Raw genomic sequence first — 21,310 nt, forward strand, 5'->3', positions numbered from 1 at the left:
GTGTCATTTCTTTCTTCCCTCAGCTGAGCCGCATCGAGACGGGGATTGCAGATCAAGAAAATAAATTAAACACATTGGATGAAAAATTATTTCACAGGTGTGTAACCCCAGGGTCCTTGCCAAATTCCCCCCATTGGCCCTTATCAATCATGGCTTCCTAATAATCCCATCAATTAATTGGCTCTATCACTCCACTCTCTCCTTTCCACCAATAGCTGGTGTGTGGTGCATGTACTGGCGCACTATGGTTGCCGTCGTATCATCCAGGTGGGTGCTGCACACTTGTGGTGGTTGAGGAGAGTCAACTGTTCACTGTGTAAAGTGCTTTGAGTGCAGTGTCAGAAAAGCGCTATATAAATGTAACATTCATTCATTCATTCGTATCTGTATACAAACACAATGTTCACAATTGTTTGAATAAATAATACAGTCTAATAATACTGAGGAAAAAGAACTAAGAAAAAAATCTTAATATGTATGCGTGACTCTTTTAATAATAAAAACAACACTAGTAATAATAATAATAATAATAATAGCAGCAGCAGCATTTGTCATTGCATCGAGGGCCGTGGCCTTTTGTATTTTTGACAGAATTTGGCCTTTGGTGAAAAAAAAAATATAAAATAATATTATAAAATAAATAACAATTTAATAAATGACTGTAAAATGCAAAAATTAGGTAGAATGGTAAGAAAGGAGGTAATAGCAATATACAAGTATATGTAGGGCTAACATAATGTGACTTGCCTATTGTGTAAATAATTTTTTTACATTTCTAAAGTTAAAAAGAACTGCATAACAGAAATGACCTACCTTACAGACATGTCTATCGTACCATGCAATAACCATCATAATACAGTAATTATGCTTTTTGCATGGTCATGATTACAATGGCACATTTAAATTGAATGGTTTTGGTTGCCATAGCGGCGCTCTTTTGCTTTGGTAGGGATTGCTGAGTCATAAGATGACGTCACCGGCTCGACACAGTCACGTGTGCACAGTATGAGCAAAGTGTCGGCACTAGGAAGGTGTAGCTTCATCTCGCGCTCTGCACAGCCCGTTCATATATCAACTGCGAGCGATTGAAGTCCGTTTTATTTCGTTGTAACTCGAGGTGTCGTGTAACCGGAGCCTGTTTTTGACTCGTTACCGCTGAGTTAGCAAGGCAACAGCGGATAAATCCGTATTTACAACTCAAAGAAGGCCTAGCGCGTGCGCTCGCGACGTTTAAACCACCGTTTATTATTGCATGTGCAGCCTCAGATACGCGTTACGAAAGTGAGCACGCAGTTGAGAAGTTGAATAAAGCGAATAAACAAACGAGGGATCGTAGGTTTGTGCTATGGGCTTACTGTCACAAGGGTCACCGCTCAACTGGGAAGAAACCAAGAAACATGCTGATCACGTTAGAAAACACGGCATCCTGCAGTTCCTCAACATCTACAATAAAGTGAAGGAACGACAGAAGGATGTGCTCAAATGGGGAGACGAGGTAAATGCAAGAGTTATGTATGCATATTATATATAAATAAACACGTGGTTCTGTGCAACGATTCAAAGTATTGTTTAGAAGTGGATAAAGCAAGTGAACAGGTGCACGGTTCAGCTCACGTTGTGTTATGCATACGGTTTCGTGGATGTTTATATGTAGTTGAAATCCTTTTGGGAAGTTGACGTTTGGTCAATGAAGTCACGTGACGCTCATTTTCTGTCCAGGTCTTTAATAAAAATGTATGTAAATATGTTAAAAGTCAATTTGATAATATTTATGGGGCTTAAAGTAAAAATTGTAATGTGCTGAAATAATCCAGAGTCGGTAAAAAATAAGCAAAGCCTCATTAATATCGGAGTAAATTTTTTTTATAAAACAAAAGAAAAATGTTGGCATGGTTACAATGCAGAACAATCTTTTATATATATATATATATAAATTTCACTATGTATAGCGCTTTGAGTGTAGTGTCAGTAAAGCGCTATATAAATGTAACATTCATTCATTCATACATTCATTAGTATCAAACAAAATGTTCACAATTGTTTGAAAAAATAAAACTATTCATTAAAACTGAGAAAAATAACTAAGAAAAATCTGAATATTTATGCGTGACTTTTAATAAAGTGGGATCTCAGTGTAACAGTTTTGTTCAAAAATATGATTACCATTGGAAAAACGTTTTGCCAAGTCATGTAGTGTAACCAACAGATTGGTAGGCTTGTTGCCGTGACAAATTTAACGGAAAACAGAAAGGATATCTTTAGACATGAACGTGTTTAAAGGTAAAAAAAAAAAGAAGGAAAAAAAACTCGTTTTGCCATTTTTCACGAGTAGGCACATTTTGTTCAGGTCATGTGTATTAACTCTGAGAAAACTTTATATTCTGGACTCAAATTCAGGATATTTTAAGTTTTTATTTTTTTTACTTTAAAAACTATGTTTACATTTTTGTTGTGTATACTGTCATTTATTCATGTTGCAAGGGAAGTGTTTTAATAACCTTTACTTTATGGTTACACCACATTACATTTTTAAAGTGATTAAATACAAATTTAGAAAATGCTTTTTTTTTTTTTTTTTGTAAAACCAACATGGGCACAAACATTTCTACAAACCTAACAAATGTATTTTAAATTAAATTTTTAAAAGTTTCTTATTTTGTCACCTTGGCCAACCTTATTTGTCTATGATCTTGTCTTGCGGTATCATGCTATTCTTCATGTACAACTTTATTAAACCATGTTTTGCTATAGTTTTGTTATTATAAATTGTTTGCTCTCATTAACTGAGAGAGCCCAAGTAGAAGATTATTTTTGTTTTGTAAAAGCATTTGTCACTACAGGAACATTTAAAATAAACTAGAAAAGCCAGAAAGGTGGTGAAAAACTCACAGCACCCTACACGCTTTCCTAATACGTGCACATAATTGTTTTGACATTAAACTTTGATGTAAAAAAAAACTAAAAAGCTATACCGTACATGATATATCAACTAACCATGTCATATATTTTGGCACGCTTCACTTCATTTTTTTCTCATAATGTTAAAGAACGTTTTGTATTGTGTTTAAATTTCTTAACAATTAATACTTTAAGTAATATAAGGTATAAATATAAGCTTATGGTCACTACATAATTCCTATACTTTCACTTTTGCTATTGATGCCTTCACTATTCTAAAACTTGGAAAATAATAACAAATAACGAATATGTGTGTTAACTTTTGACTGGGAGATATTGCTGCATAGTCCTGCAAAGAGTCATCCTCCACCACGATGTTCACAGTTGAGTATAAAAATGCAAAGTGAAGGTTTTCGGGGTTGACTATTACAAATTCCTACTTCCTTAGGTTGGTTAGTCATCTTTCAGTGAACTTTTTTTGACCATCTATTCTTTTACTGAATGATCCGTGTACTCAAAAACATGCATTTTCAGCACCATATTCAAAACCTCTTTTTGAAGTGACTTTTCATCCGATTACCTTTGTACATGCAAAAGACATCAGTGGATTTATGATTAAGCCTGATGGAATTTTGTTGGTTTAGGTGAATCCTTTGTTTCTGCGTTGGTGGACATAGGGTGAAAAGAAATGCATGGCATCAGAGAGTCTCAATGTCTCACAATAAGTTTGATTTTACTTGCATTATGAATGTACAGAAATGTCTGGAATTGATTCATATCGTGCTTTTTCATTGTTTGGTCAGGGCAAGGACACAATTTTATCCACTCTCACCTGGATTAATATAGTTTAGCATACAATAGCAGTGCATGGGTGTTTCTTCAGCTACTGCGGGCACTAACAAATTCCAGCTTTGTCATCATGACAATTTTTAAACGAGGATAATCAAAACAAATTATAAACAATCCATTTCAATATTTATGGAGCGATTGATTTATATTTATTGTAATTTTATTTTGAGTTTTTTTTTATTTAATTAACTAGCATATACATTTGAATACAAAAAAAAAAAAAAAAAAATTGACAGAACTAATAAATAAATTAACAGATTATGACTTTTCCTCAGTTGTGGTGTCATTTCCATCACAACCAACAATTTTGCCCCCAAAAATGTACTGGCTCCAGCACTACCCGTGACCCTGCATAGGACAAGCAGCTATAGAATATGGATGGATGGATGGTTAAGTGCACTTGGCTATCAAGGAGACAACAGTATAAGTGAAGAGCATGCTTGAGGTGAAATATTAGACATGCTGTGTCAAAAAAAAAAAAAAAAAACAAGTAAATCAAGGTAAATATAACCTGTGAACAGAATATTCTCACAATGAGGGTCAAATTTTGAAGGGGTGTTCACTATACTGAACTCATGGTCCGGTTTATGATTCTTTTAGCCTGAATCAAGAAAAGTTCAGATTTAAACTTTTTTTTAAAAATTATTATTACTGAACTGTTAACCCACAAAACAGTTCATTTCCTTTAAATTTTCCCTAGAAGTACTGTTCTTAAAAGTGCTATATGATCCATCTGGGACTGAACCCAGCAAAGCACTGTGTAAAATAGCTGTAAATTTATGGCCAAATTTCTACAGCAATCTGTGATTCTTAAATACAGTAGTTTGATGTTAAATATGTTGCATTCTGGGAGATCAAGAGCAGGCTCACAGTGAAGTGACTAGTTTTACAGGAAATGGCTGTTCTATGCAAGGCATTAGAGGGAAATGTACATTCAAAATCATGATATCGTCTTGGCGAAAGCTATAGTGACATTTTTAAATGTATATTCAGGGTTTCCCGCAGCACTTTGAAACCAGGCGGCCGCCTAAGCAACACACGCCTGCCGCCTTAACTACGTCGTCCAAAAAATATATATATGAGCGATATTCGCCGTGTTACTCTGTCCTGTTTTCTCCCTTTCCATCTTTAAATATGTGATAAGCCTTTGTGTTCGCTTCAGTCTTGTTATCAGCGCGTTCTTCCGCAGCGGCGCCGTGTGTGTGTGTGTGTGTGTGTGTGTGTGTGTGTGTGTTCATCTGAGCCTCATTGGTCTGTCACTGCTCGTCAATGTCAGAATATTTGAGATGACCAATCAAATCAAAGTAGGCGGGCTTTATGTTCACAGCGCAAATGTTAGCAGAGCGACTCGACGCGCTTCAGTTTACGGTCGGTCAAGTGCTAGATAAGATGTAAGTTGCTAAACTAAACATTTGCTATTTGACTGTTTTTTAGGTCATACATGTTATTTATGAAAATATGCATAAATGGTCCACTCGTAAAAGAGTGCATTTACCGAAGGGCCCTTGAAATGTTTTTTTCTAAACCAAGGAGGATAGCCTGTAGCGATGCTAGGCTCTGCCATAAGCAGTGATTGTAATAAGCTTTGCACATTTTGACGGACTATTAGATGTAATGTTATTACCTTGACAAACTAATACATCATTAAAAAGATATGACTCAAGTTTCAGTATTTGTCTTAATTTGTGTCAGGAGTTATGCAATCCCACCCCCCACCCCACCACCTTAACTAACAAATTTTCTGCAGGAAACCCTGATATTTTAAACCCACCTATGAAAACAGTTAGTGGCACATGGTTCTTGTTCATGATGTTTATGACCACCTCATTTCTTTATCATCTCACATCAGCGTTATATTTTTTATAATAAAAATAAATCTGTATACAGTAAAATAAAAGAATAGCACTGCATTGTGGGTTATAATGGTGAAATACCAATAAGCCATTGCACTTTAATAAGTATGTATTATTTGGCAATGCAGTGGGGCCTACAAAAATTGTAAAACAAATAAAATAAAATGTAAAACTTTACAATAAAAAAATAAAAGTGGTTGGGGGGGCATGTACAAAAGTTTTTATTCAGTCTTAATAGAAGTCTTGGATTTATTTAGTGTTGTTATTTTGTTTGAAGTCAACATTATGGTGATTTAATGTTCTCTTGAGCCTTGGACCTTCCTTATTATATTATGTTCTTCCAGCCAGTCAATTTATGGTTAAGTAAACACAAGTTGTTGCACTGTGCTACTTTGAAGACAGAACCTCAAAGGTCATACTGAATGTCTGATCCTACCTTACAAATGACACTATATGTGGCAATAGTGATGCATTACACATAAAAACAGTAAAGGATATTTCAGCAAAATGATATTGGCAAGACGATTGTGACGTTTTTGATGAACTTCGAGCATAACTCAAGTTGAGAAGAGACAAATATCAACTCAGCATACAAACTGCAAAAATCTTGACAATTAACAAACATACTTTTACATAAAGTAAAAGCTGATCATTAAAATACAAGCAACTTAGACTGCAACAAAAGCAACATCAAAATAAACCAGTAAATTGTAAAATGTCTAAGTAATTTATTCATGCCGCAGTGCATGCTGGGAACTGTTAACCTCAACAACAGTAGATGGTATATAATTTGACAGCTATATGCTGCTAAATTACAGTTGTATATTGTAGCTGTAAAATCCGAATCTAGCTGTTAATTTCAGCAACAGCAAGACAGTTAAGTTTACAATAACTTGCTGGCAACCCTTCTGCCAGTTCTTACTGTTTTTTTTTGATGGGAAAATCTTTAACAGTGAGGGTAATGGTGACACTAAATGACAAATATTAGCTTATAATTCTGCTCACTGAAAATACAGATTTTAGATACATATGTTTCTTACACACTGTCACAGATCACATACATTTAAAATATTTACAATTATTGTATTTTCCAAATATAATAATTCTCTTTAATTACATCTAAATATTCTTTTCAAAAATAAATATTTAATGGAAGTTCATGCGTATCCAGTTAATAATAATAATACATTTTATAGGATAATTATTTGTAATATTCAGCATTATACAGTATAAAGTAGATTAATATGGTACTTTCATGAAACCTCGGTAAACTGTCATTTTTTTCCCACGCAGTCAGAGCAAATCACTCTTGCACTTCAAACAGACATTCGATCCCTCAAGCAGAAAAGGTACGTTACTCTCCTGTTCCTGCTGCTCCCTGTATTACATTAGCTTTTCAGTTTCAGCCAAACTCCTCATACAACACATATAGCGTGCATTCCTATTTTAGAGTTCCTTGTGTGCAATGAAGCGATTTCCATGTGCTTCTTTACGTAGGCATAGGATGTCCTGCATATTGGATAGAATAGTTACTAAAATAATAACAATAATGGCCATCGTCACATTTTTGAACCGGGATGTATTGTGCCTCAATAAACCATTACACCCCTATAATTTTGACAAAATATGCAAAAAGTGTAACAATATTATTCAATTGTGCACATTTAGCAGATAAAAATGTTATGTTAACAATATTATCAAGATGTGGTGGAAGTGACATTAGTTGCTTCAGAAAAATTACAATTCAGAAAAAATTACAGAATTTGTCAGGTTTACTGTTGGACACTGTAAAAAAATAAATTAGATAGAAAGTGTGTGTAGCACTATACTAGTGAAGGAGGACAGGAAACAGGTCTTCCTCTCAAGGTACATCTTTTTTAATTATGTTTTACATACACAAATACACGAACACACAAACGCTGGGTCTGCTCTTTTTCTTCTCTCCCCGTCTGGAGGCTCTGTTTTTATGCCGCTCTCCTCGTGCTCACTCGTGGAATTAGAGACAGGTGTTAGGCATAATTTAGCTCAGGTGTAAGCGCCCTTACCGCTTTCCTCTCCGGACGGGCGCTTGACCACGCCCGCTGCCACATACCCCCACCGCCCGACTCAGGCCGGGCACCATCTGGCCTGTCTACCACTCCCCCATTCCTGGAGAGAAAGTCGGCGACAGCCATCTGCACCCCGGTCTGTGGACCACCTTGAATTTAAAGGGCTGGAGAGCCAGATACCAACGGGTGATCCGGGCGTTAGTATCTTTCATGCGGTGGAGCCACTGGAGTGGGGCGTGATCCGAGCAGAGGGTGAAGGCCCGCCCCAGCAGGTAATACCGGAGGGTGAGGACCGCCCACTTGATGGCCAAACACTCCTTCTCCACAGTGCTGTACTTAGTCTCCCTTAAGGAGAGCTTACGGCTAATGTACAGCACCGGGCGCTCCTCCCCCTCCACCACCTGTGAGAGTACGGCCCCCAGCCCTCTGTCTGAAGCGTCCGTCTGTAATACAAAAGGGAGAGAGAAGTCAGGTGCATGAAGAAGCGGCCCCCCACAAAGTGCGGCTTTAACCTGCATAAACGCCTGTTGACACTGCTCTGACCATTGAACCGGATCTGGAGCCCCCTTTTTAGTGAGGTCAGTCAGCGGGCTGGTGACGTCCGAATAATTAGGCACAAACCTTCTATAATAGCCAGCCAGCCCCAGGAACTGCCTCACCCCCTTTTTGGTCTTCGGTCTAGGGCAAGTCGCAATCGCCGCGGTCTTATCAATTTGGGGCCGCACCTGGCCATGACCCAAGTGGAACCCCAGATACCGTACCTCCACACGCTCAATCGCGCACTTCTTAGGGTTTGCCGTGAGCCCGCCCGCCGCAGCGACCTCAGGACGGCCCTCAGATGTTGCATGTGCCGCTGCCAATCATTGCTATAAATGATAATATCATCTAAATAGGCAGCGGCGTACGCGGTGTGCGGTCTGAGGATCCGATCCATGAGTCGCTGAAACGTGGCCGGCGCCCCAAACAAACCGAAAGGAAGCGTCACAAATTGGTGTAACCCAAACGGCGTAGTGAAGGCTGTTTTCTCACGGGACATTGGTGTCAAGGGATCTGCCAATAACCCTTTGTTAAATCCAAGGTCGAATAAAATCGAGCAGTGCCTAACCGATCGAGCAGTTCATCAACACGGGCATTGGGTACGCGTCAAATTTAGACACCGCGTTGACTTTTCTGTAATCCACACAGAATCGAATAGACCCATCACTCTTGGGAACAAGAACAACCGGGCTGGACCAATCACTGTGGGATTCCTCTATTACGCCCATATCAAGCATCGCATCTAATTCTTCCCGTACTATTTTCTTTTTATGTTCGGATAGCTGATAGGGCGACAACGCACCACCGCGCCCGGCTCGGTCTCGATGTGGTGCTGTATGATGTTTGTACGGCCCGGTAGAGGGAAAACACATCCGCAAATTCCTTTTGTAATTCAGAAACCTCTGTGAGCTGTCGCGGTGAGAGTTGGTCTCCACAAGTAACCGGAGTGTTGAGATTGTAGTTTTTGTTTACCTCCGGCCCGAGCTCCGCCCTCTCGGAACTACCGTGGCCAACGTCACAGAGGCTGCCTCCTCCCTCCATAATTTCAGGAGGTTGAGGTGATAAATTTGACGTCGCCCCTCTATCGGTACGTTTAACCTCATAATCGAGATCCCCGACTCGTCGTGTGACCTCAAAGGGTCCTTGCCACTTGGCGAGTAATTTAGAGCTTCGATGTTGGGAGTAATACAAGTACCTTATCTCCGGTGCAAATTCCCGTAGCCGAGCACCCCTGTCATACAGCCGGCGTTGGCGTTCTTGAGCTTGGAGCAAATTTTCCTGTGTTAATCGCCCCAGTGTGTGGAGTTTTGCTCTAAGATCGAGAACGAACTGAATTTCATTTTTACTATTAGAAGGTCCCTCCTCCCACGCCGCGGATGACGTCAAGGACACCGCGGGGCATCGCCCGTACAGCAGCTCAAATGGGGAGAACCCGGTGGAGGCTTGTGGGACCTCTCGTACTGCAAACAACAGGGGTCTAGCCACTTATCCCAATTTCTAGCATCCTCGGTACTGCAATTTACTGAATCATGTTCTTGAGCGTTTTATTAAATCGTTCCACTAGGCCATCTGTCTGCGGGTGGTAAACGCTAGTGCGAATTGATTTGATGCCCAAGAGCTCGTAAAGTTCGCGAAGTGTTCGTGACATAAAAGTCGTGCCTTGATCGGGTGAGGATTTCCTCGGAATCCCCACCGGGAGATTATCTTGAAGAGTGCCCCTGCAACACTACGTGCAGAGATGTTGCTCAGAGGCACTGCTTCCGGATATCGCGTCGCGTAATCCACTAGGACTAACACGGCGATGTCCGCGTGCTGACCGTTCTAATGGCCCGACGAGGTCCATCCCAATTCTCTCGAAGGGGACCTCGATTAATGGTAGAGGGCGCAATGGCGCTTTTGGGGTGGCCGGTGGGTTTACCAGCTGACATTCACGCACGCCGCACACCACCTCGCGGACGTCACCGCCAATGCCCGGCCAATAGAAGCGGGCTATTAGACGGAGAAGTGTTTTCCGTTCCTCTAGGTGACCGGCCATAGGATTGTAGTGAGCTGCCTGGAAAACCATTTCCGGCGGCTCGTGGAACCAATAATTGTGTCACTTCCTCCTTTGTTTGAGCGTCCTGCGTCACTCTATATAACCGGTCTTTAATCAACGCAAAGTATGGGTATGCAATGGCGACGCCGGCCGGAGCTGTTGACCATCAATCACTCTCACTTGGTCAAAAGCATGTTTAAGAGTTTCGATCCCGCGACTGCTCTAGAGGAAAGTCCCCTTCAGGGAATTCCCTGAGAGGAGGGCGGCCACCTCGCCCTTTCCTCGTCATTCGGGCAGCCGAGGACGGTCCCGGCTCCGCCTCCCCTGCCAAAGCATCGCACACCACACATCTCTTTATGCAGGACCCATCCGCACAAATACCCTCTAATATATCTTTAAAATTCGACCAATCAGTACCCAAGATTAGCGGATGGGTGAGGCGGGAACTAACCGCTGCCTCCACACTATGTTTTTTTCCCCTAAATATAATTGCCAACGTCACCATGGGATATTTGTGCACATCCCCATGCACACACCTCACCCTCACCAGTTTAGATAAACCCAAAGCCCGGGTTGAACCAAGCGTTGGTGGATGGTGGTCTGATTGCAGCCGGTATCCAGCAAAGCTTGGTAAATACCCCCCCGATCCTTACCGGAATCCGGTATGCTCCAGCCCGACAGGGGGCAGCCTGCGGGATGTCGGAGACCCGCACCACCGTCCCCACCTCCATCAGCGGACACTGATCCCGAAGTGGCCCGGTCTCCGCACCTCCAACAGGCCGGCCCAGGCGTTGCGGCCGCACTTGTGCTGGCGGGCCCCCACCTGAGGAGGAGAGCGGCTGAAAGACGGGGAATGGGGGACGCATTCTCCCACGGCCGGGAGCAGGTCTCTGGAAGCCTCCACGCCTGCGCGGGGCAGTAACGGGCCCTGGGGAGAGAACAGAAGGAGAAAACACAGGGAAGGGGGCGAGGGCATGGGCAGATACAAGGGAAGGGGAGAGAGAGAGAGAGAAGAAGAGGGCTCATCCGCCCTCAGGATCGCCGCCAAGTGGTCCTCCGCTAGCCGAACAGCTTCCTCCAACGACGCCGGGCGATGGCACTGGACCCACCCCGCCGTCTTCCGAGGCAGCCGTTGAGCGAACTGTTCCAGTACCACCTGGTCGATCACTCCCTCGACGTCGTGGTCCCCGCGAGCAGCCAGCGCCGACAGGCGTCCCGGAGCCGTTGGGCAAACGCTGAACGGGCGATCGGACTTCTCCAGCTTCATGCCCCGGAAGAGCTGGCGATTCTCTTCCGGGCTCCGACCGACCCGTTGCAGAATGGCCCTCTTCAGGTCAGTGTAAGCCAGGAGATTTTTCGCCGGCAGTTGTTGTGCCGCGAGTTGAGCTTCCCCGGACAGGAGAGGAATTAGACGGGCTGCCCACTGTTCCGGCGGCCAGCCCCAGATTTCGGCCGTCCGCTCGAACAAGTCGAGGAAGGCCTCAGGATCATCTGCTGCCCCCATCTTCTGTAACGTGGGCGGGGGTAGCGTAGCGCGGCTGTCCGGGGTCGCGGCTGTGGCCGGCTCCGTCTCCTGGCTGAGGAGGCTCCGGATGGCGAGCCGGTCCTCTGCCTGAGCCCGCATGATCTCAAAAAACCGCCGATCTTGGTCCTGCCGGAGCTCAAGCAGGGATTGCTGGTGGCCTTGATGCAGCGTCGCGAGGGATTGGAGGACTTCTGCCAGCTGGGAGGACTCTCTGGGGCGACTTTGCTCCATAATTTCCCGGGTTTCGGCACCAGTGTAGCACTATACTAGTGAAGGAGGACAGGAAACAGGTCTTCCTCTCAAGGTACGTCTTTTTTAATTATGTTTTACATACACAAATACACGAACACACAAACGCTGGGTCTGCTCTTTTTCTTCTCTCCCCGTCTGGAGGCTCTGTTTTTATGCCGCTCTCCTCGTGCTCACTGGAATTAGAGACAGGTGTTAGGCATAATTTAGCTCAGGTGTAAGCGCCCTTACCGCTTTCCTCTCCCGGACGGGCGCTTGACCACGCCCCCGCTGCCACAGTGTGTTTAAAAGGAGTATATATTTTATTGAATTCACAGGGCCATAAAGACCCATAGTTGAAGAAATACACTGCTTTCATATTGGGATGGCACTATGTGGTTATATTGTCTCCCGATTCCATTGGATATCCATTGAGGTTCACGATTCAGTGTAATCTTGCTTCAGTATAACAATATAAATGACAAAGTATGTCAGAATTTTTTTTTAGTAAAAACATTTTTTTTTTTAGCAAAATGCAATTTAGAATTTCTCATCAGAATAAAGTTCTCTAATAGAAAATATAAACACTCAAAGTTCAAATAATGTGTTTCTCATTTACATAAGTATAGATCACAAACAAATAATACCTTCAATAATAGATGGCTGCAATCTGGCTGATCAGGTGCAGGACAAGCAATATGAATGAACAGAACATCCCTGAAATATACAGGGTTGCAATCAAAACTATAAAACTTGCAAGGGACAGCTCTACTTGCTGCTTTCCCTAGCTTAGCTCATATGAAATGGGAATCATGGGAATCTCATTGGCAGATCAGGGCTTCAGACTCAAAAAATGACTTGGGAGCCATTGACTCCTAAACTGAAACATTAAGGAGCCAAATGGCTATTTTTAGTCGCCAAATCACAGAATTGCTTGATTTTGATAGAAATCAGAAGAAAAGGAAGACAGCAGATAACCCATTAAATAAATGGTATATAAAGTTGAGAAGATAAGTTTGCATTCCCTTGTCTCATAAATGTTCACACCCCTTTCATAATTTATACAAATATAAGAGAGAAAATATTTTTTTACTTGGTACTGCTCTTCAGAATCTACATTACAGATATTTACCTTAGTATAGTATGCATATAGTACTTCTTGAGCATCAATGAATGTTTGCAACTTGTTTGCTACAAAATTATGTGAAAACCATCCTGATCACTTATTCATACAAAACAATATAGTACTTTAACTTTTGTAAGACACTTTTAGTGTTAGAAATGTCATATGAGATATAAACTTTCACATTGTCATTATGGGGTATTGTTTGTAGAATATTTAGGAAAATAATTAATTGAATCCCTTTTGGAATAAGGATGTAACAACAAAATGTGGAAAAAGTGAATCGCTGTGAATACTCTTCAGATGCACCGTATGCCTAAGAGAGCCCCCTGTGACAACTTTGCCATCGGATTGCTCAAGTCTGATTTTTCTATTCAAATTTTGTGTGACAAAATTACACAACAGAATATAATCTATAAAACAAACTCTAGCCAATACGCGGAATAAACACACAACGTGTGTATTCATCCACATAACTCTCCCGAAGGGGGTTCCTCCACAAAACAAGCTCCAGCCGCTAGTGGAACCAACACACAAAAAAAGCAATTCAGTTTCCTCTGGGAGCCAAATGAATGTTCAGTGAGCCAGCCCATTCAACTGCTACATGAATGCTACAAATGACCCAATCACTCCTGCAAGAAATACTCCACAAAACAAACTCCAACCAATAGGAGGCATAAAGCACAAATAACGTGCAGATTATCATCCACAACACTGTCCCAAATGAGTGTTATTCCACAAAAAATAAAAAACTCCAGCCGCTAGGCGGAACCAGCACAAAAAAGAGACAGAGTGTCCTCGGTCAAGTGAATGTTCAGTGAGTCAGGCACACTTGGCTGTAACTTGAGTACCACAAAATAACTTACTCAATCCATTGACTTTATGAAGGACATGGCTTGCTAGGGACATGTAAATATTTTGCAGCCATCCTTAGCATCTGTTCTCAATTTGGCTGGGAACATCAGTGCAAAAGCGACCTTCCGTTGATGTAAGAGTTTCTTGCATTCCTTGAATTGATCACATTTCTCTCTTGTCATTCACAAAGTCTGGGAACAAGAAAATACTGTGGTTCTTACATGAAAGCCTTCCTTCTCACTTTGCGTAACACAAGATCTTTATCGGATGATCTCAGAAATGTGGCCAGAATTGATCAGGGCCTGTCTCCCTCAGCGGATCGCCGAGCCGGAACTCTGTGAGCTCGCTCGATTTCCACCTTCTGTCCTGTTATGTTGAACAGACTTGAAAAGAGCCTGTCCAAGAATTCCACCATATTCTGACCCTCTGCTCCCTCAGGAATTCCAATTATTCAGACGTTATTCCACCAGTTACGGTTCCAAATCCACCTTGGTCGCTAGGGGATTAGCAGCTTGTTCACTCTCCGTTGACTCCAGAGCACAAGGATTTCGAAATGCTTGATATATTGTCCTTCTAGAACAGTTAAGAATCAGGGGGTATCGAATCTCACGGAGATTTGGTGCAGAGCTTGTTGTTCACGCGTCCGATCCTCACATGGCACCACGTGACTCTCTAGATAGTTGTTTATAATTAAAAACTGATCATTGCATGGATTTGTACCTGTGAATGGAAATAAACATCAGTCTCTATAAAAGTATTTTTTAAATCCTCATCCAGTAATATCAAATGACTGTGATTGACCCATCCTGGCCAGCACAGAAAAATGTTACAAGTATCATGTTACAGTGCTGACTATGCACGTCATGTTTCGGTAGTGTTCCAGACACCTGGACAATAATTTACACCTGATTAATGATACTGACAAACTTTAACAACCACTGAAATAAAAACTAAACTTTCTGCCATAATTTAGTCACCCTCTTCATTCAAAACCATTATGACTTCATTCATCTGTGAAACATGAGATTGAAGGATGGGAGGAACGTGTTTGTGACTGTCCAAGCAACAAAGGCACACATCAAAGCACCTTAATAGTTGTTCATAACACTCGTGCCTTAGATTTTAATTCTTCTTAAGCCACATGATACTTTTGTGAGAGGAACAGACCAACATTTAAGTGTTAACTGACCTTCACCAATTTGAATGTGAGCGGCTTGTCTTCATTAGAGCTGCGAGCACACGTGACATCATGAACGCTTTGACATTATTGAAAGCTGCACATGCAGGATGTGCTGCTGTGCCAGGTGAAAGTTTAAACAAGGCAGGAGAATGTTCACATTGGTTCTTGTGTTTATTGTCAGTATTTTTGTTAAATATGTAAATGTGAACGAGATTTGAGGAAGGGCAGGTCTTCCCCCTCCCCGCCGGCACACACCACACATTAAAAACCACTGCTCATGCTCCTGGTGGAATGAGCCTTAACACCCATGGGGCACTGTATGCATAGAAGCAAGCACAATGGCATCAAACGCCAAGTGAGAGTCTTTGCTTGGAGAAGGCCAGACCTTTTGTGCGGCCTCAAAATCAGACAAAGAGCTAATCTGACAGCCTGAATTGACATGTACTGTCAATATGCATGACACTGCCCTTACAAGCAGGGTTTTTCCTGGCTCAAATGAGGCTGACATTATCAAAAAAGTGATGTCAAGAACACGTAAATGTTGGCTTTGTGTTAATACACCCCTAATGACCTGGCAACTGAATAATAGTGTTAATTTTGTCATCTGTTTTTTAATTTAGTCTTAGTCCTGTGTCAAATGTCCGTTTTAGTTTTTATCATATTTATTCAACCTTATTCTGTTTTTTTTTTTTTTTTTGTCAAGTTTTAGTTGGTGAAAACTGGAAACATTTTTAGCAATAAGAGATTATTGATAAGCATTTGTCAATCTAGTCTATCCAAAACCTATATATAGGTTTGTCATTGTCTGCGACTGGTTGAAGCGGCTCTGACCGCACAGAGAATGACAGTTTTGGAGTTTGTGTTTATTTACATGGCACGCTTCCATATTATATGAACTTTGATTAAGTATTAAAAAAAGATATATCACCAAGCTGTGATATGTGTTTCTATCAGACACTCGAGCTGCAGTGCTCCTCTCGTCTTGCATGTCATCATTATAGTTTTATATGATCTCAAGTTACGTTAAATGACATCGTGCGACAATTCGACAACTGAATTTTTTTATTATTATTGCAGAGATTTGCAGTTACAAATGACAATCCACTGAGTGCAATGCTTGTTAGTGTTTTCCATGAAGACACCCACCAGAGTTTTGTAGAGAGCTGGAGGTGGCACGGAATTTGAGAGAGGCGGCCGCCTAGTAATTCTCTATGCAGGAAAAACCCTGCTTACAGGTCAAACCATGTGCAGCCTCTTAGTCTTATTTGGCTCAACCGGAGGAGGAGCGAACCCCTGCAAGGTGACAAACTGAGCCTTGAAAGGAGTTGTAATACATTGGGCACATAAACTTCCCTAGGCTTGAGGACAGCTTTCGACAAGCCCTGTCCAAACTCTATGCAATATCTTTGACCGACAAGGCCTGAAGGTCTCCAAGTTTGAATGAAGCCAAAGTGAGTGGCAAATCCCTCAAGGAAATTTCCCAAGTGAAAGCATCAAACAGCTCTTCCAGCTCTGAAAACTTGGAATTTGAACGAGTAAACCATCCCCTCAAAGGCGAATCTAAAGAATGGCCATTGGCAAGGGGGTATTTGAACATGACGTGTCTTAAGGTATATCGACATGAAATCAAACAGACAGACATGAGACAAAATCTTTATCTAAGCAACCATCTTGAATGGAGACTTAAGTATTTGGTTCCAGTATGGGCCACAGCCCACCGTCCTTCTTGGCTAACAGAAAATAACATCTGTAGAAGCCTTTTCTGACTTGGGACTGGGGAGTAATGCTAACTCTGTAAAAGCTGTTCATCACATCGAAAACGCTTGGGTGCATCATGTATGGGTCATTTGAGGATAAGATTCTTAACCTCCTGACTTAGAACCACCTCCAACACAGCATCAGAGAAATGGAGTATAAGAAATGTGTTGGCTTTAAGAAAGAAAGCAAGTCGTGAGCAAAGCATCTTGTTTTTCATATGCTCACAGTTGACGTAATCCATCTCAAGGAGTGCTACTTCCACATGGGCCTGAATCAGGCAGATAAAATGGCGCTTATGCCAGTCGGTCGTGCAGAGGGAAACATTTGCGAAACGCCATCAAGAAAAAGGCATTGTTAGGCAAATTGCTCTAAGTTTCTAGAGAAACACTCAATAGTTACAGTAGAATTGCAATACATTAAAGTGTAAAGGATATGCAAAACGTTGGAAGCACCACAGCAAGAAGAAAATAATCCACTTGCAGTTCAGGTTTGCTGTTTAAAATGATGAGTCGAACTTCCAGAACATGAGATGAAATCACGACCCAAAGAGAAAGATTCAGAAAAAAGTATTCTCCGGTTCGTATGCTTGCCATGATGTGCACATAAGGGGCTAAGTGTCAAGCGCATCTGCCAAGTAGGTTGGTTTGATTCCATACAGGCTTCAGAGATCATCAAGAGTTTCCATAGCCTCAACTACTGACGCAGCATCGAAGTGACCAACTTGAAAGTTGCATCATTGTTGTACCTGGTGTTTCACGTTATATTGAGTGCAATGTCTTGCTCTTTCAGGTGGAGTACATGTTGGTGGAGATGGATGAAAAAAATGAAACTGTCCGTCTTGTTCTAAATGGGAAAGATGTTTTGGAAACCCTACAGGAGAAAGGTGAAAAGATCAACCCCAAGTGAGTAACTCTTCTATTACACTTAATCGTGTGTCACTGGAATATTTTGTGATGGCCAAAGGTTTAGACAATAGACAAAAAAACAATAGAAACCCTTACAAAAAATCTTAGGGTTTTTAATGCTTACAATAGTAATTGTTTTTAATGGTTCCTTGTGGCCCTCTTATGGTGATGTGTTGGCCTCTGTTGGTGGCTGTCTAGTGGATACCATCAGGGACCAATACTTATCTGTAATGGAAACCAATTCAAACAATTACATTCTAATTAAATATGGCCATAAACACGCAACATACATAATGGTGTTTGTAGTGGAAACTATTAGAACTATTTATATAGATCATTTTTATTATGTTTCCCAGGCAAGGGACAAGTCATGGATATGTATAATGAATATACATATTTCTAGTCCTGCTCTGCTACTAGATAGTGTTCTTTTGTGGAGTAAAACTTATTTTACTGGATGTCTGATTTATGAGTGAATCCTTTCTTTTTTTAGTCTGTTCTTTTCAACGAATCGGTCGAACTGTATGGATGCCCAGGAGTGCCATTTACAAAAAGAACGAAGGAATAAATTATCAATTTATTAATTTGAAAATAAAAATGTGTATATTTATTTGTCCATTTATAAATTGGTTTATTTAGACACATTTAAATGTGTTTATTGAATTGATGTTTTAAAATGTACTTATGTGCTCTTTTATAGCTAAATTCATGTCATTTTTAAATGCACCTTTTAAATGGCATTTTAATAAGCTTTTTGCAGTTGCTTTTCCACGATTATGGTAATCGTGATGCTGTGAACAGAACCAGCTTCCTGACCCCTGCCACGAACTGAAACATGCTTTAATCACCATTTGTCATTGGTTTGTGCCGTTAAAAGAAACATAATAATGTAAAAAAAAAAATCCTTTCTTTGTATAACACAAGAAAGAATTTGGGAGCCATGAGATTGAGCAGGCTAAACCCCACGTCAATCACTCTTACCTGTCTCCATCTTTTGTGCTTGCCATGTTTAGTAGCACAAAGCACAAACTAGCGACACTGCTTTGGAGCGATTTGGACTTTGAGAGTGACGTCACTGCTCCCGAATACAAGCTGTTATATCTAAGGAAGGGAAATAGATACAAGATTAATTTGAATGGCACAAATCAGCACAAATCAAGTGCTGGACACCGGTTGGGGGCGATTTGGATGATATGGGGTGGAGAGTGACATCACACAGTCAAATAATTATGTCTAATATCTCAAACGCCGAACCAGCACAAATGAATGGTATAGATTTCTTAATGACTTAATTATATGGGGTGCCAACTTTATGGATGTTACTATAACAATTGCCTCTCTGACCTTACAGCTATTCACCCATTTCATTGTTGTATGACCTCTCTGTCTCGCTCTCTCTCTCACTGCCATATTTGTGAACAAAGCCTATATACTGTACCTTCAGTGCACTGTGAGATCATTGATCATATGCAGTGGGACACAATGAAACTTTGCCAGATTGTTTCTGTTTATAAAGCTTAATAAATTTTTAACTTTCGTTTACACAACCAGAAGGCCTTTTTTTTTTTCTTCCAGTAAAAGTTATGTTAAGTTCCCTGTTTCATTTCACACAGTTCTAGCAGTGAAGGGGTAAAACACTTGTTTGTTATTGGGTTTTTTCTCTCTGAAAATGTCTGGCCTAAATCTTGGACATTTTACCTCGAAAATCTTGACATGTTAATTGCCATTATCTGTGTCAATTAAATGTAACTATAACATAACAAATATAACGTAATGGATTCAGGTACAATTAAAATGTAAATTGATTCAAAATGTTAGATCCATAAGACCCAGACTACAATTGTAAAAGAGGAATGTGATAAAAGAATGTGTACATTGTATATTTACTTTGTGTATAGCTACTGTCAGTCAATAAACATCTTTATGAAAATGAGCACAACAAGAGATTAAGCACAAGCTGTATTATTTGCGACATTATAAACCGATATACACAGCAGGTTGGTGTGGATAAATATATATATATATATATATATATATATATATATATATATATATATATGCACTTTTATTTGGAAGATTTTGTAATGCACATAAAAGTAGCCTATTACACAACATTAGTTTAAACACTACCATTTGTTCCACAAAAGTGTGCTCGCTTTCCTTCTCTGTATCATCAGCTGACTGTCATTCCGAAAGTCCGCCTTTTCTCGATCATACACAGGCAATTATTGAAGAAATATATATATTTAAAGATGATCATACATTGTTTTTAAAATGAATGTGATATAACTGAAAGGGATGTGCTTTTTCAGTATAAGCTCTGAAAAGTCTTTCGGCTTTCTCCAGCATCTCGAGATATTGCCCTTGCTCACCTCTGTTATGTGTTTCAGTTTGGGGTGCGGGTCAGGAGGCTGGTTCTGTTCACAGCATCACAATAACCAGCTCCCATCCTGAACACATATTCGTATGCACGCTACAATCATATCACATAAACTGCTCATACCATCGTCCAATAACAGGCCGTCTTGCATCCATTTTGAATGGCACGTGGGAGAGGGGGTGTGTCTTATAACTGTCAAGTTCATTTGTTTCTCCCATGAGTCAACAGTCTAATGGCATTTTTTTTTTTTAACTATTCTCAATTGGTTAAAGAAAAGGAAAAGTCATTGGAAAATGGATGAGAAAAGCAATAGCCAAATACCTTTTTTTTAAAAAAAGGTGCATTTAAAAGACTCATTAATGTACTCATTTATTGCTACATTTAGTGACGTTTTAAACATGAAATAAATATGATTAAGTAATGCACAATGTAGTTGTTAAAAATAATGACATGTGTAAACATGAATTACATAAACACATTTAAATGTGTCTTTTTATTTGTCCATTTATAAATGAACTTTAAAGTTTACAAGTTTTCATTTTCAAATTACTAGATTGATAATTTATTCCTTTAGTCTTTTCTAATTGGCACTCCTGAGCTTCAGTATGGATTGACAAATGGTAAAAGAAAAGTCAAACAATAAGGAAAAGCAAATGGATGAAGAAAAGCAACTGGCAAATGCTTTTTAAAATGCCATTTAAACAGTGTTTAAAAATGACTTATTAATTTGCTATTTTATTGCTAAATAGAAGTACATTTTAAAACATCAATTAAACATCTAAATGTGTCTTATTATTTGTCCATTTATAAATTGGTTTATTCACATTTTTATTTTCAAATTAATAGATTGATAATTTATTCCTTTATTCTTTCGTTAATGGCACTCCTGGGCTTCCATAGAACTGATTCATGAATAAGTCTTGAATGATTCACTTCAAAACTTCAAAATCAAAAGTGTCTTTTCTATTTCCTGTTCCTTTCTCTTTCAAAAATTTTTTTTTTCTTTTTTTTTAACAGTCTCATCCAAAATCTATTGAATCTACCAGTTCACTCAGCAGAAGCTCGATCTGAAGTTTCATAAGTCATATAGCAGTGAGGAATGTGGCTGGGTTTGTTTTGGTGAATGTGTTTACACA

At 40.4% G+C, this 21,310-nt stretch overlaps 1 protein-coding gene across 2 annotated transcripts in view; it reads left to right on the top strand.

The window, feature by feature from the left end:
- Nucleotides 1–1,014: 1,014 nt before the first annotated feature.
- gclc (glutamate-cysteine ligase, catalytic subunit) overlaps nt 1,015–21,310 on the top strand; it is a 44,179-nt gene continuing 23,883 nt past the window's right edge. Inside the window, exons 1-2 of one of the 2 annotated variants that reach the window (XM_052089687.1) lie at nt 1,015–1,495; nt 17,679–17,791. In XM_052089687.1, the coding sequence (XP_051945647.1) occupies nt 1,346–1,495; nt 17,679–17,791 (263 nt within the window). In that variant the 5' untranslated portion in view covers nt 1,015–1,345. Of the gene's footprint in view, nt 1,496–5,076; nt 5,139–17,678; nt 17,792–21,310 lie in introns of those variants that run through there. The other variant, XM_052089688.1, reaches the window with a different exon arrangement.

Source organism: Xyrauchen texanus, chromosome 24 (genome assembly GCF_025860055.1).
Source record: "Xyrauchen texanus isolate HMW12.3.18 chromosome 24, RBS_HiC_50CHRs, whole genome shotgun sequence".
In the NCBI taxonomy this organism is placed as follows: Eukaryota; Metazoa; Chordata; class Actinopteri; order Cypriniformes; family Catostomidae; genus Xyrauchen; species Xyrauchen texanus.